The sequence below is a fragment of the Netta rufina genome (assembly GCF_964035555.1).
Source record: "Netta rufina genome assembly, chromosome: 8".
In the NCBI taxonomy this organism is placed as follows: domain Eukaryota; kingdom Metazoa; phylum Chordata; class Aves; order Anseriformes; family Anatidae; genus Netta; species Netta rufina.
Window position 1 is genome coordinate 7,747,696 of NC_140131.1, and position 13,524 is coordinate 7,761,219.

At 41.4% G+C, this 13,524-nt stretch overlaps 1 protein-coding gene across 2 annotated transcripts in view; it reads left to right on the forward strand.

Moving 5' to 3' along the window:
* BEND5 (BEN domain containing 5) overlaps window positions 1–13,524 on the forward strand; it is a gene marked incomplete at its 5' end in the record, with an annotated part of 583,001 nt that overhangs the window by 542,658 nt on the left and 26,819 nt on the right. Inside the window, one exon of one of the 2 annotated variants that reach the window (XM_084291496.1) lies at window positions 9,066–9,307. The exons of the other annotated variant lie outside the window; for it this stretch is intronic. Coding sequence (XP_084147622.1) covers window positions 9,091–9,307 — 217 coding nt within the window. Of the gene's footprint in view, window positions 1–9,065; window positions 9,308–13,524 lie in introns of those variants that run through there. 2 annotated transcript variants of the gene reach the window in all.

The window sequence follows — 13,524 nt, forward strand, 5'->3', positions numbered from 1 at the left end:
TAGTCTTCCTAAGTATGAAGATTATATTGATCTTGGTATTTCAGTGAGGTCTGTAACTAAAAATAAATAAATAATAGTGGGGCATTTATGCTCAAACCATTTTTTTTTTTTCTTTTTTACTTATAATTGTCTTACAATCAATGTAAAAAAAAAAAAAAGTAACACAATATAAGAGACTGCAAGTATGTTCACTGAGAATGTCTCGTTGGAGGAAACATAACCTTGGAGGTATTTGAGAGCAAGTCTAATTGTTAGTTACATTTCTTACTTCCCACTTCAGCAACATTTTTCTCTCTAGAATACAGACCTCAAAATAAATTACTGCAGAATAACGAGCTTCCCATAAATCAGCTGATTTACAGTAACTGTCCATGTATGTGCTCTTACAATTGGTAAATGTGAGTTAATTCAAGGTAGTTTGCTCTCAGGGGAATAGATTTGTTACACTGCAGTAGCTTGCTCACCTGCTATGCTTCTGCCTTTATAAGTGATCAGTTAGAAGTCAACTGGAATATTATACATTGAGCCTGAGATTTGGAGACACATGTATTCCCTTCCTGGTGGAGGGCGGATGAAGAAAGCAATGTTTACAACTGGAGGCGCAGAGTGGAGTTCTGAACCCCTTCAGCCAGATGAAAGGGGGAAGCAAGTATATTCCTTGCCCTGGTATGAGATTTTTGATATAACGCGGGAGATACCATGGTGGTGCCCTCCTGGTCTTGCTGGCCACTTTGTAAAGATCTCTCTCTCAACCCATGTTTTGAAAGGAGGTCTGCATATATGTTCAGGTGAGAATTTCAGGCTGTGAAAGAAAGAAGATGGAGGCATCCTCTGGCAGTCCTTGCTCCGTGGAGATGGGAGTTCCAATGCACTGTGCTCCATGGTTTCTATGGATGGGATTTGGGCATCTTCCACACTAAGCATGGATGGTATTTGAGATCTTGTTTTGAGACAGCCCTGCAGGGTAAGGTGATAACTCTTTAGGATTTCTTGGACTGCAACATTGCATGTTTCAGGCCCACTGAAAACATTCTCTGAGTCCATTTCACAACATGAAGTGTGAGTGGGAATGGCTATTGTCCCTGTTCTTTGTGATGAATGGACTTAAACATAATACTGTAATAGTGGTCAGGAGAGATTTCAGTGAGTTTTGGAGGCACTGGGGAAAATCAAAATATTTGTCACACATGGTGTGTAAAATCAGTGAAATGCATCTGTGGGTGATAGCTGATCACTCAGGTAAGTAGAAAAGCCTCAATATAATGTTTTTTTTTGTTTGTTTTTTTTTTTTTTTTTTTTTTTTTAATAATCAGTAGCCTTGTTTGTAGTCATAGTAGAGGATTAAAGACTGACTGACTTGCCCTTGGAGAATGACTATGCCTTTCCCTCCAGGTCAGAGGCAAGGCAAATAACTGTTGTCAGTAGAACTGTCCTTTCTTGTTAAGAGATGTATTGATTAATCACTTTTCATAGGTGGGAAACTTATCTTAACCATTATTAGCAGACTTCCCAATGAGTTGACTATTTAACTTTTTAACTTTTTAAGCAATTAACTATTTAATTCACGTGCTACTGCACTGACCAGCTTGTATTTGACCCGTTGAATAAAATTCAGACTTCTCTGTGGTCTTTTATTGTATGCCTTGTGTTTTTGGATAAAAACTGTAGGTTTGCTTTACATTTATGATCACTAAATACTGTGGTTATTCTCAGTAGTAACATCTCTTGCTTGTAATATAATCCTTGTCTCCCCACCTATTTTATCTTTTCTATTTTATTACCTCTTGTATGTACTAGTAAATAAAAGGGAAGCAAATTTGGAAGATAAAGGTCATTCAGAAGAACTGCTGTGTGTATCACATCAGAGAGTTTAGAAGATTATGGAAATATTTACAGCTCCAAAAGAGTCAATCTGTACACCAAGATTGAATTTAGGAATGGACACAAGCCCTTATACTCTATCTGTCTGGAAAGACTGGTTTTACAATATTTTATGGCCTTGGAATTGTAAAGCTAGTTATGATGAATTTAGTAAAGTCTGTATACTGCGTTGTTCCACTGTTTCTTATTTCATTGACATTATATTTTCATCAGTTTGGACTGTGTAGTATCTGCAGACAGTGTATGTTCAAAATATTGGATTGCTGTGTTTTTGCATACAAACCTTATAAAGAAAAAAAAATACCAGACTGTATGTACAAGCATCAAAATTTGATTATATGCAGGATCTAATCTTAATATCACACCATCCTCTCTGAAAAGCGTTGCAAGAATATTTCAGTTCATATTCTGAATGGTATGTTTCTCTGCAGTTATTTCGCAGAATTTTTATTCCTACCAGGAGAATATCAGTACATTGAAATGAATAAAAATGTATACACTAAATTGCTTATTCAAATGTCCAGCTTTGATGTTTGTGGAGAATTTAAGCAGGAGGCAATATAACCTGAGCTTTGTTTTATTGATAAAAGAGGCTAATGGGAGTTACAAAACAGGAAAGAATGAGAAGTTGTATAATACGCTGGAAATGTGAAAAAAATGCAGATTTCTGTTATTAGCTTCCACAGTTCTATTTGCATAGAAATATACTAACGTCTGGATGGCATTTCATGCATGAACTTGATAGAGCATCCTTAAACATATTCATGTTAGAAGAGTGCTTAAAGGGAACCTCAAACTTGAAAACTCCCATCTTTGTTTAAAAATAAACCAACACAAAATTAAACAACTATAGTTTCCCTAGGGTATTTTAGTACAAGGTATTTCTTTATGAAACAGAGCTTGCTTTGTTATGAAGAATACAGTGACAGCCTATGAAGGGCCCCCCTTTCTGATCACACTTTAAAAAAGATCCTGATTCTCCTGAATGTTAAATATTATTGTACAATAGATGTTGCTCAGGCTTTTGTGAAAAATACTAGCAAAGCATGAAGCCCCTTGAGAATTAAAACAACTCTTGGGTTTTCAGCTTCCTATGCCTTTTTCTTTTTTGAGGGAAACAACTTCCTTGTAAGTAGGGCAAAGAGGAATGCCAATTTTCTTTGCTACGTGAGATAATAGGAGTTACCCCTCGTTGAAGAACTAGAAGAATTCCTATTTGTTGGAGTCTGTTATAGGTAACACATGAATTTCTGGGAGTTTGGCAACAGCAACTCCTTCCAGTTTTATATTTTTATATATATATATATATATATATATATATATATATATAAAAAATTTGTGTATATATAAAGATAAAAAATTCACCTACTTGTGCAGAGCAGGTTCACTCCATTTGGAACTTGCAAATTGTTGTATCAAAGATATCTGGTGTTAGTAGGTGTGGAGTGGTTCACAGACTATATCAAAGATTTGCATAGCAGTGATGACCTGCATGTTTAGTATCTAGCATTTGCAATGTTCAGTTTGCCAACTGTAACATATTATGTTCTATTAATTTAAATTTTATATTAATGAGATACAGCTGATGACAGTATTTTTCTGAAATATTACAAGGGTTATTCCTGTTGTGTTATCTCCCATTGACCTTCCACAACAGGAATTTTACATGCTCACATTAGTTCTTCAAAAGAGTTGTTGGTCCACCTCTGATTGTGACTTTAATCACAAGAAGCAGATTTGATCTTCTCTTCTGAAGTGGTGAGATGTGAGCACTATTTCCTGGGAGTATTTTATACAAACGCACTTCAGACTGAACTATAGCTATCCTTGAAAGGGATTAGAAAGGGCAAGACAAGAATATGAATTAAAAAGCACTGGGGTGTGAAAACATTTCGCTTTAAGCACTTTTGATTCTGTCCTCACTTATGCAACCCCACTCCTGATGATTGTCAAGAACTTTACAAAAAGGTAGGACTCATCCCTAGAGTCTGTCCCTTCTCCCGCTGAAATCAGACTTTCGAAGGAAAGTGGAAGTGTGAGTATGTGAAGGTACCATTCTGGAAAAATGCAGTCGGTAGTAGTTGACTCTTTCTGTTGTACATATCCCATGTTATTTGTGTGAACTTCTCAAGCAGAATTGACCTATATAGAAAAGGGTTGTGGGACTGTCTTCCCTTGCCAGTACGAGACACAAATGCTGGTTCAAGATGGGACAATGCTGTACAGATGTGAGAACTGAAAACCAAAATGGAAATACTATGAAAAAAGGTTATGAGTCCTGTCTTACTCAGAATCTCTGTATAAGCTAACCATGCACAGCGTATAGTAATTATAATTTACACTGAAGCCAGGTTACGTAGTGTTTAGTCCTTGCCAAATTACAGTCCCTTTGGCATCTAAGGTAAGGAAGGAATCCAGTTCCTGCAGTGGTGCAAAATCTATATATGTAAATCTACATCTATAGTCATATTAGTAAAATTACTGTAAAGAGCCAACCAAAAGTCAGTTTAAACAAAAGAAAGGAAAATCTCAAATTAAATTTTCAGATTTACAGCTATTTGTAGGTTGAAACCTTCAGTGGATGTTAGCAGTAAAATCACTTGGACTGCAGCGATGTCTTCAGAGAAGGTCTTGAAGATGGTGGCAGTGGTACCAACAGGACATCTTTTAAAGGCAAGTCCATGCCTGCGTCAGCTCAAAGAAAACATTGTCTCGCCTACTTGCTTCTCTCAGGCAAGAAATTTATAGTGTGGAAAACAGCATACTGCCTGAATACCGAGGATGGCATTTAGCAAGATTTTGAATGGTATCCAGCTGGGTGGGAGCTGGAAGTCGCGATGCTTTGAGGGTCATTTGCAGCTCCCAGACAACCCAGCTCCTGGCCCCCGCTGAGCGAAGAGCAGGGTGAGAGTGAGGACAGTTGCTGCCTCATGCTGAGGCAAGGTAGTGCCGACTGGCAGTGCCTCCTGATTCCTGTTGACTTTCTGTAAGCACGTTTAACCTGTAATTTGGAAAAGGAAAATACAGTCTGGCATCCATTCTTGAAGGGTTGCCAGTCCCAGATCTATCCATTGCGTAGCCTGACAGAATGGGAAAGATAAGTGTCTTACAGACCAGTATCCACAGCAACAGACACTGGAATTTTGTCTTTTCAATATGTACAACCCCCTAAAGAATATAATTATTTATTGTCCAGCTTTATAATAGTAATAATGGCCTTTACGTTGGGAATTTTCAGCAGTTAATGACAGTCTGTCTTTGTCTTTGGACCTTGCTTTCTCCAGCCAGTCATTAACAGCAAGGAAACTGCCTTCTCCAGTGGTCACTTTTGCTTAATCATTACGTTGTCTTGCTGCAGAATGTACCAGCTACCTCTGGGAAATAAATGTCTCCTATGTGAATGGATCCATAAAATGTTCCTTAGGTTTCATTTATTTGAAAAAATATTCTGCTAGGATGCACGAGTTTAATGTAAAAGAAGATAAAGTATTATCAGCCCCAAGATAGGTTAGATCACCCTCTGGAATTGGGACTAAATAGCCTTGCAGTGCTGCCCTTCCTCCTGTGGGGATGGTTCAAGGCCACAGATTTCAAAAGATTAAATCTTAAGAATTTATCTATGTAATCTAGGTTCCCATACACTGTCCTTTTGGTATTGGAGCACTTCAGAAATTATATGTGGACACAAGCATTTTCTTGTCCATCTTCTAGGATCGTATAGGAACTGGACCTTGTTTTTTATGTTTGAATTTTATGTGTAATCATTGTGACACTGAAAGCAGAGTATGGCAGTGGTGTCTTGAGAGTTAAAAATTATTAATAAAAAAAAAAAGCTGAAGTGGGACCAAACCTTGGAAATGCTTGCATTGCCCTGTCTAGATAAGTCCCCTCATCCCATCACCTTCTCCATTTCAAAACACCTAGAAGTTGTATATGATTTTTTTCATGGAAAGATTCATTTATACCCAGAAATGACTTTATCTTTCACTTTATCAAAAGAGGAAAAAATGAGATATTATGTAACTGATCAACTTGAGATGTTTTCTGACTACCTGATAGAACATATTCTTGGTCAAAAACTAACCGTATCCTGAGTGGATTGAATGTGTGTACTTACTTAAGCCTTTGAACTGTCTTCAGTTCCTGAACATTGTTAGTCATTCTTTAAGCTTTATGACTTTAACTGCTATTGTTAAAATGCAGCGAGTTATCTAAACAGTTGTGAACATATCTTTCTTTTGGTACTTTCAAGCTCATGCAACTGTTTAAGAAATGTATTACTTTGAGGATAAATAAGTTTTTACCAGAAAACAATTAAATTTTCTTAATAGTGCATTTAATGTGTGGGGATTCCTACTAGTAGCCCAGCATACAATTATTGTTGAATAGTCACATAGTATTGAAGCCCCTCCATTTGAATGGTAAAAGAAAATGGGAGTTACTTCATCGTTAGATTTAAAACCAATATGGCATCCCTTGAAAGTTTGATGTTAAACATGGAAGTAATGTGACTGATATGTCTAATTTTAATGTTTTGCTGTGGAAGAGATTTAGCACCTGCATAACTATTATTGGTACTATTAGCTTTTCATTTTGTATCTTTAAGTGAAAACACAGAGTTCCCATCAAAACAGCAGGCATCAGTTTTCTGCTTTAATGCTATTTTTTTGTACTTTTCAAGAAAAATAGCAGCAGAAAAATGTAGGTAGTGTTCCAGGAAACAGCCACTCACAAGTCCTTCAAGGGCTGGGACTGTGCTTTGTGGTTTCCTGACTCTTGGAGTGACACTTACTTTTTAAGGTAAGGCTTCATTTGTATTTTGAAAGTATGACAATCTCCTTCTCAGCAGGGTTTTGTTGTTTCTAAAAGGCTGGGAATTGCTAAAGGATTTAAATCTGGTGAGGATACAGTCATTCCCTTAATAATGAGCTTTCAAACCTACGCCTGTAAAATAGCTCTATGTCTTCAAGCTTTAGGTTCTCTGGCTAGCAAGTGCTCAACCAACTGGCTAACCACTAGCAGAAAGGAGGAAGGTCTGAAGGAAAGGAGTGCTGATACTTCTGTGTTTGTATTCTGTGCTTAAACTGATTTTTTCCGCTGCTTCACAGCTACCCAATGCAGATTATTTATAGATTTCAGAGCCAGAAATTAACACAGTGCCTTGCAGGCAGAAGAGAAATGTATGGGATCATTATTAATTCTTTAGCATTATAATGCCTTCTGGCTCAATGTGTGTGCTGGGGACCAAGTGTAAACACACATTTGTCATTCCAACCCTTAATCTGTTCCCAAAAATGTCCTTCAATGGAGAACTGTGAAACAGCTTTTCTAAACAATCTGAGACCTTTTTTTTTTTTTGCCACTGACACAAAGATCTTTATAGCCTTTGCTGTAATTGAACCTTCAAATGTAAAATGTTGCGAATGCCAGTTTAGTGTTCCTTTTCAAAAAAAAAAAAAAAAAAAAAAAGCAAAGAAAAAAATACACACTCTGATGCTACTTGCCCTTACATGAACGCTTTTAGTTTTCTTTCATTAGGGGAAATTACCCAAGTCTCCTTGGTACCTGAAGAGATCTTTCCTCTTCTGCATCTACCCTAACCTTTGAGTCCCGAGCTTCTTTTCGTTTCTCCTGTTATATCTAGTTTCTCCATTTTTCTGTTTTCCTTTCCTTTTAACAGCAGCCTTAGATGTTGCTAATAGATTTCAGCTGCAGAGGAAATACAATCCCAATAAGACTCAGTGTACTGAATCCCTCACTAGCCACTGAACTTAGTCGGACAAAATTGTCCTTCATGTAATTTTAACAGCGTCCATGGAGTAATTCCAGCCATCAGTCTGTCCTGTCATCTTTCTGCAGCTCCTTCTACCTCCATTGTAACAGAAGGTAGAGGATCGCTACAGCAGCCGTTATTGTTTGATCAGCAACACGGTCTTTGCTGGAATTTCATTTCCCGTGCAGCCTAGCTACTAGAATACATTTGTCATCCATACTTTGTAGCAGACTTATATTTGCCTGTAATTACATACCAGTCTGGCAATACTTTATTGTTAACATAAAGTACTGGCGCTTAAATCCCAATCCTAAACTGAAGTATTTGCAAAACTCTGTAATTGCTAAAATAATAAAGCTGCCATTTTTGTATGGGAAGTTTACAGCCTGTTTCTGAAATACTTGTATTGGCTTAACTATACCTGTATGTGTGCCTTATGTTTTCATGGGCTGCTTGAGATAGACAGCCTTCTGCTACGCATTTCTGATACCTTCACAAATAGCTGAGGAGGGAGGGGACCTTGAATCAGAATATTCTGATTCTGTGACCTCTGGACATCAACTTGTCCATAATCTCCTCCTCAAGCAGGGCCAGCTAGAACTGGCTGCCCACAACCACGCGCATCTGTCAAGTTGTCTCTGAGCATGCAGGAGACTCCATAAGTTCTGTGGTCAACCCATTCCAGTGCTCAGTCAAAACTTTACTTGATTTTTTTTCTTCCAGGTTGTGGTCTACTCTCATGTACTTAGAAGCCTATAAACGATAACCAAGAACAACACGTTCAGCGTAGTTAAACTCAGGGCAGAAATACTGGCAAATGTTTAGGGATATGCAAACCAGGAAAGTATTTTGGATTAATTTTGTGGTGGTATTTTGGGTTGTGGTGGCATTTTGGGTTGTGTTGCCTTTTTCCAAAAATAGAGATACCCTTCTCTCGCTGTCGGTTACTCATTCTGCTTTTATTTTGGCCTCTAAATAACTCTATTTTGTTGGGCTGCTCTCAGGGCTGGGCCAAACAGACTTCAGTATCAGAAACCTGGGCCAGATTAAGCAATGTGGCTACTTTCTTTCACACAGGAGCGTGAAAAGATCCGTAACTGTGCTTGTGTGCGCCCAGTAGGTTGGGAATTCGTGCTCAGAATGCCACGGGCACTGCTGTCAGACAAGGACAAAGAGTTTCTGTGGTGTTTTGGGGGACAGAGGGGCAGTCAGGCGGGCACCGGCCGCAACCGGGGGCCGGGCCTGGCGGGCCGGGCCCCGCGCCCTCCCTCCCGTCTCCGTGCGCTCCGCGCTGGATTGCTCGTGCCTTATCCCGGCGCTGGCGGCGCGGCCAGGCGAGCTCAGCCGAGCGCAGAGGCGGATTTTGAGGAACAATAACAGAGCGGGGAGCGCGGGACCGGCGCGGCCGCCCCGCCCGCCCGCCCGCCCGCCGCACCATGTACGCCTTTGTGCGGTTCCTGGAGGACAACGTCTGCTACGCGCTGCCCGTCTCCTGCGTGCAGGACTTCAGCCCCACGTCCCAGCTCGACTTCGACAACCAGAAGGTCTACACCGTCTACCGCAACCCCGAGGAGGCGGACGAGGACGACGAGAGCCCCGGGGAGTGGGGCGAGCGCCTGCTGCTGCACAAGGCCCAGATCCTGGCGCTGGCAGGTGGGCGGCGGGCACGGGGATGGGGCTGGGGGGGGGCCGGGGGGGGGGGCTGCAGCCGCCCCCTCGCTGCTGAGGGAGAGGGGGGGAGAGCGGAGGAGGGGGTGGGAAGGGACGGGAGGGGGGCGGGAGGGGGGTGCTGTGGGGCTGGGGATGGTCCTGGGGCTGGTTCTGGTGGTCCTGGAGCTGGATTTGGTCCTGGTCCTGGTGGTGGTCCTGGACTTGGTCCTGGTTCTGGTCCTGGTCCTGGTGGTGATGTCGAGGTGAAATTAGCCCCCCACACATACATACACACACTCACACTCACACACACGTACTCGGGGGCCCCGAAGTTGAGGTGTGGGTGCGCGGGGTATTTATAGCGCCCGCAGTCCCCGCTGTACGTAACTCTGCGGCTCTGGGCAGCGCGCTGCCAAGCCGGAGGGGTGCTGCTTTATGTCCGCGCTGCTTGTGTAAGTCACTTCGCAAATAGGAAGGCAAAAAAAAAAAAAAAAAAAAAAAGGAGCCAGACCTCTCCGCTGGGCTCTTGGCTTGGCTGCCTGGTGCTGGTCTCACATTCAGCTTTCATACCTCACCTACATAAACCACTGTTAAGAACTGAACCCGCTTTTTGGCCATTGGAAGGTGCTCCCCTCCTGCGTGGCCCCAGGTCACGTCTCGCAGCACGTTGCCATGAGGACTTTCTGTAGTTGCCTTGCAACGATGCGCTGCCCTGCTCGGAGTTGGCGCACCTAAAAAGTTTGAGGTTGTTTGTGGCAACTTGCTGGCCAGTGCGGGTGTGTCCCACCCGCGGTGGGAAGATGGTGGCTGACGGTTGGGCTGTCCCTGTGAGGAGCCAAAGGGACGCTGGGTTTGGATCCAGAGCCCTCCGCTTGGGAAGGAGAAATGCTGGTTACGTCCATTTCCCCAAGTGCAGAAACTTGGGCCTCAGAAACTGCTCTCTGGCACTGAGTCCTGGGAAGGCAGTGCCTGTTTCTCGTCTCTGAACAGGGCAGCTTAGTGCTATAGTCACGTAAAACTAGTGTTTTCTTAGTTATAGTTTTATTTTTGGAAATAACAGTTCCCAAAGTGGATCAAGTTGGTGGTCCGTTTAGGCCTGGAGTCAGCGACTCATGCCAGTGTCCTGTTTACAGCAGTGGCCACAAGCAGGTGCTTGGAAAGAATAAGAAAAAGGCAAGCATGTACATCATTCCCTGTAAAGCTTTTCCAGTTTCTGAACAGCTGCCACGCCAGGAGTTCAGGGTAGCAGGAGAACCCACTAGGCAAAGTTTTTGTTGTCCTGTGCCACCACTTCGTTTGTGTGTCCTGTCTATAGCAGAGCAGAATTTGTGTAGGACGTATTTCTTGCAAGTTACCTGCCAGATACATGGAAGACAGCAGTGTCGCTGTTTGGGCTTTGCTTGGCCTCTTCTCAGAGACATCCCACGTGGAGCTCACCTTCCTCTTTCTTACTGGGGAACTGCAGTAGCAATGTCCTTTCTGTTCACCATGTTCATCTCAACCCAAGTTAAAAGTTTGACAAATTCTCACAGCGGATTTGCTCACATGGTGAGCCTACCAGGTTGCCTCAGTTTGCCAAGTAGTGAACCCAGCAGAAAGTGCACTTACTTCTGTCAATTTCCTTGTTCCAGTCAGGTTGTACCTAAGAGAAGTTGTTTTCTGTGCAGTTGCTCTTTGCTTCATCGCACTTGAGCCAGAACAAACCAATGCTGTTTCCTCCAGGGAGCAAGACTTGTTACTTAAATTAGTGGTTTGCACTAATTGCTCCTCAGAGATTGCAGTATCTACAGGAGATACTCCTAGTGAGCCAGGAACACAAAGAAACATACAACTGTCTTTATCACATCTGTCACATCTCAATATACATGACTGTATCTGTGTTTGACAGCCTTGGAGAACTTCTCACCTGAATCCTTACTTCTGTTCTTCGTTCCTCCCTCCAGTGTGTAAAGATACTGTAGTTGAATTCAACATATGTTATGTACAAAGGATTACTTACTTTTAAAGTTGTCACTTCCTCCCCAAATTTTTAATATAGGTGTTTATTTTAGAGTGGTTATAAATACTGGTGAGAAAACTTGATCTTACGTGAAGACCCTTCAGCAGAATTTCTGGTTTATAGTGACCAATTCAACTTTTACAGATTAGCATCATGATTTTTCTTTTGAAACAAATTTTCCTTTTCTACGTTGTTTAAAAAAATGATAGTTTTAAAACTTTTACCCTCCTTATTTTCATCAGGAGTTCGCCAGGGATAAATAAGTTTTCATGCCCATAGTACAAACTTCTATTGGAGCTTTCTTTGTGTAGATAGTTCATGAAACAATTGTCTTGATTTGAGAGAGTCTAGAAGCACTTCTTTGATCTTTTGTGGTGAGGTTGAATGTTTGGAAACCTGCACACCTGTGAGAAATGCTATTGACGCTGCAGGGCAGAGGGAACTGATGTAAAGGTATCACAATTTTTTTTCCATTTATTTTTTTTTTAAAGGGTAGTGTGTTGGGCATGCTCAGAGCATCACGTAATTGTGACAGACTTGGTATGTTGGGGAGATAAATACTGTTGTCTTCTGGATACTTCAGTAATAAGCAATATGTAGTAGTATGACAGCAGTGATAGACGAGCTGGGAGCAGGTGTGTGCTTTTCTCATGCCTGTGTGTGTGTGGTTGGGACCTGCTGGTGGTGGCGGCACGCGTTGGTTTGGGAACCTTTGACTTCTTCAAAAGTTAGCCCAAGACTAACGCTAGAGCTAGGAAGGTTAACCCCAGGCTAGGACAGTTGTAGACATTTGAGCCATAGAAGGCGTACTGAAACGAACGTTCTGTTCCACAACAAGTTCAGTATTTGGTTAATAGGCAACTGTTGTTATGTAGTAATGAAGGAAACGTTTTATTTACCTCTTGAATGGAAAATACAGCTCAGCAGACTAGAGTTGCACTGTAAAGCAGATTTGGAGGTGACATGTTAACTGGTCTTTCTCATCGAGAATACAAAAATAGGCAGCTTTTCAGAAGTTCGAGTTTGTCTTTCTGATCATCCACATCTCTCGTTTTTTCTTCCTTTGTGTCCTTTCGTCAAAATGCTGACAAGCTGTTTTCTGATCCCTAGTGTTGAAATATGTGTGCCACTTGCAACTTTTTCCACTGCTATCCATTATAGTCACTGGGAGTTTTGTCTCTAAGTGTGTGCACCTTTTAGGAGCTTGTATGATTCTTAGATGACCTTACGGGAACCTTTCCTTGCTCTACAAAGTGATGAGTATTAGGTGGAACAAGCAGAGGTACAGGGACTTTAAAAAGTTTATTACTAAAGGTTGCATTTGTTAACAAGTTAATAGGGACTACTTCCTAATACATTCTGACTACAGTAAATTATTTTCCCTACCTGCTGTCCTTAATATTTCCCACCCACACAGTCATAGCAAACTGATCTCCATCAGATTCTTACTGCAGTTCCCTACCTGCCACTGCAGACATGTTAATACCTGCCTGTACCCTTATTCTTTCTTGCTCCTTTATAAAATGTTATGCTCCACTTTTTATTAAAATAGGTTAGGTGATTTAAAAAAAAAAAAATCTTTAAAAGCCAGTGCAGCTCATCATGAGCTAATTTGCTGTGTATTTCAGAAGGTTGTAAAATCTTTGTTCCCAGAACAATTTTAAACTATATGATTTTTGTTGCTGAGTTGGGAGTAAGTTTGAGGGTGGATACACCTGAACAAATTGAAGCTGCCTACTTTGGATAGCTGCTGGAGGAGAGGCATTGTCAAGTGCTAGAGCAGGTGAAATTTTTACAGGATGAGATTTTAGATTTTCCCAAGAATATACAGAATTTAGGTCAGGAAGTGATCTTGATGTATAAAATTCATCCAAGGCTTTTATTTGTATTTCTGCAGGCTTGTGCTTCTTTGTGCATTATTATTTTTTTTTTGTTATTCCTTGCACTATGTGGAGTAGGCAGAGCAGGGCATAGCGGTGCCCACCTTGCGCCCATGTGGCAGCCTATGCTCAGACACAGGGCAACCAGCAGACTGCATGAGCTGTTGTGGAAGCTGCGAACTTTTCTGTTCCTAGAAAGCTCTAGGTCTGTTTCCTGTCATGATGTGCAACTCAGGCAACTGCTTCTTGGGTATTCCCAGTGTGACCCCAAGTAAAGAAGTGCCATAGGAAGCCTTCCAGTAGTAGTTGTGGTTCCTCCCAGACTGTGTTTTTTGTGTTTT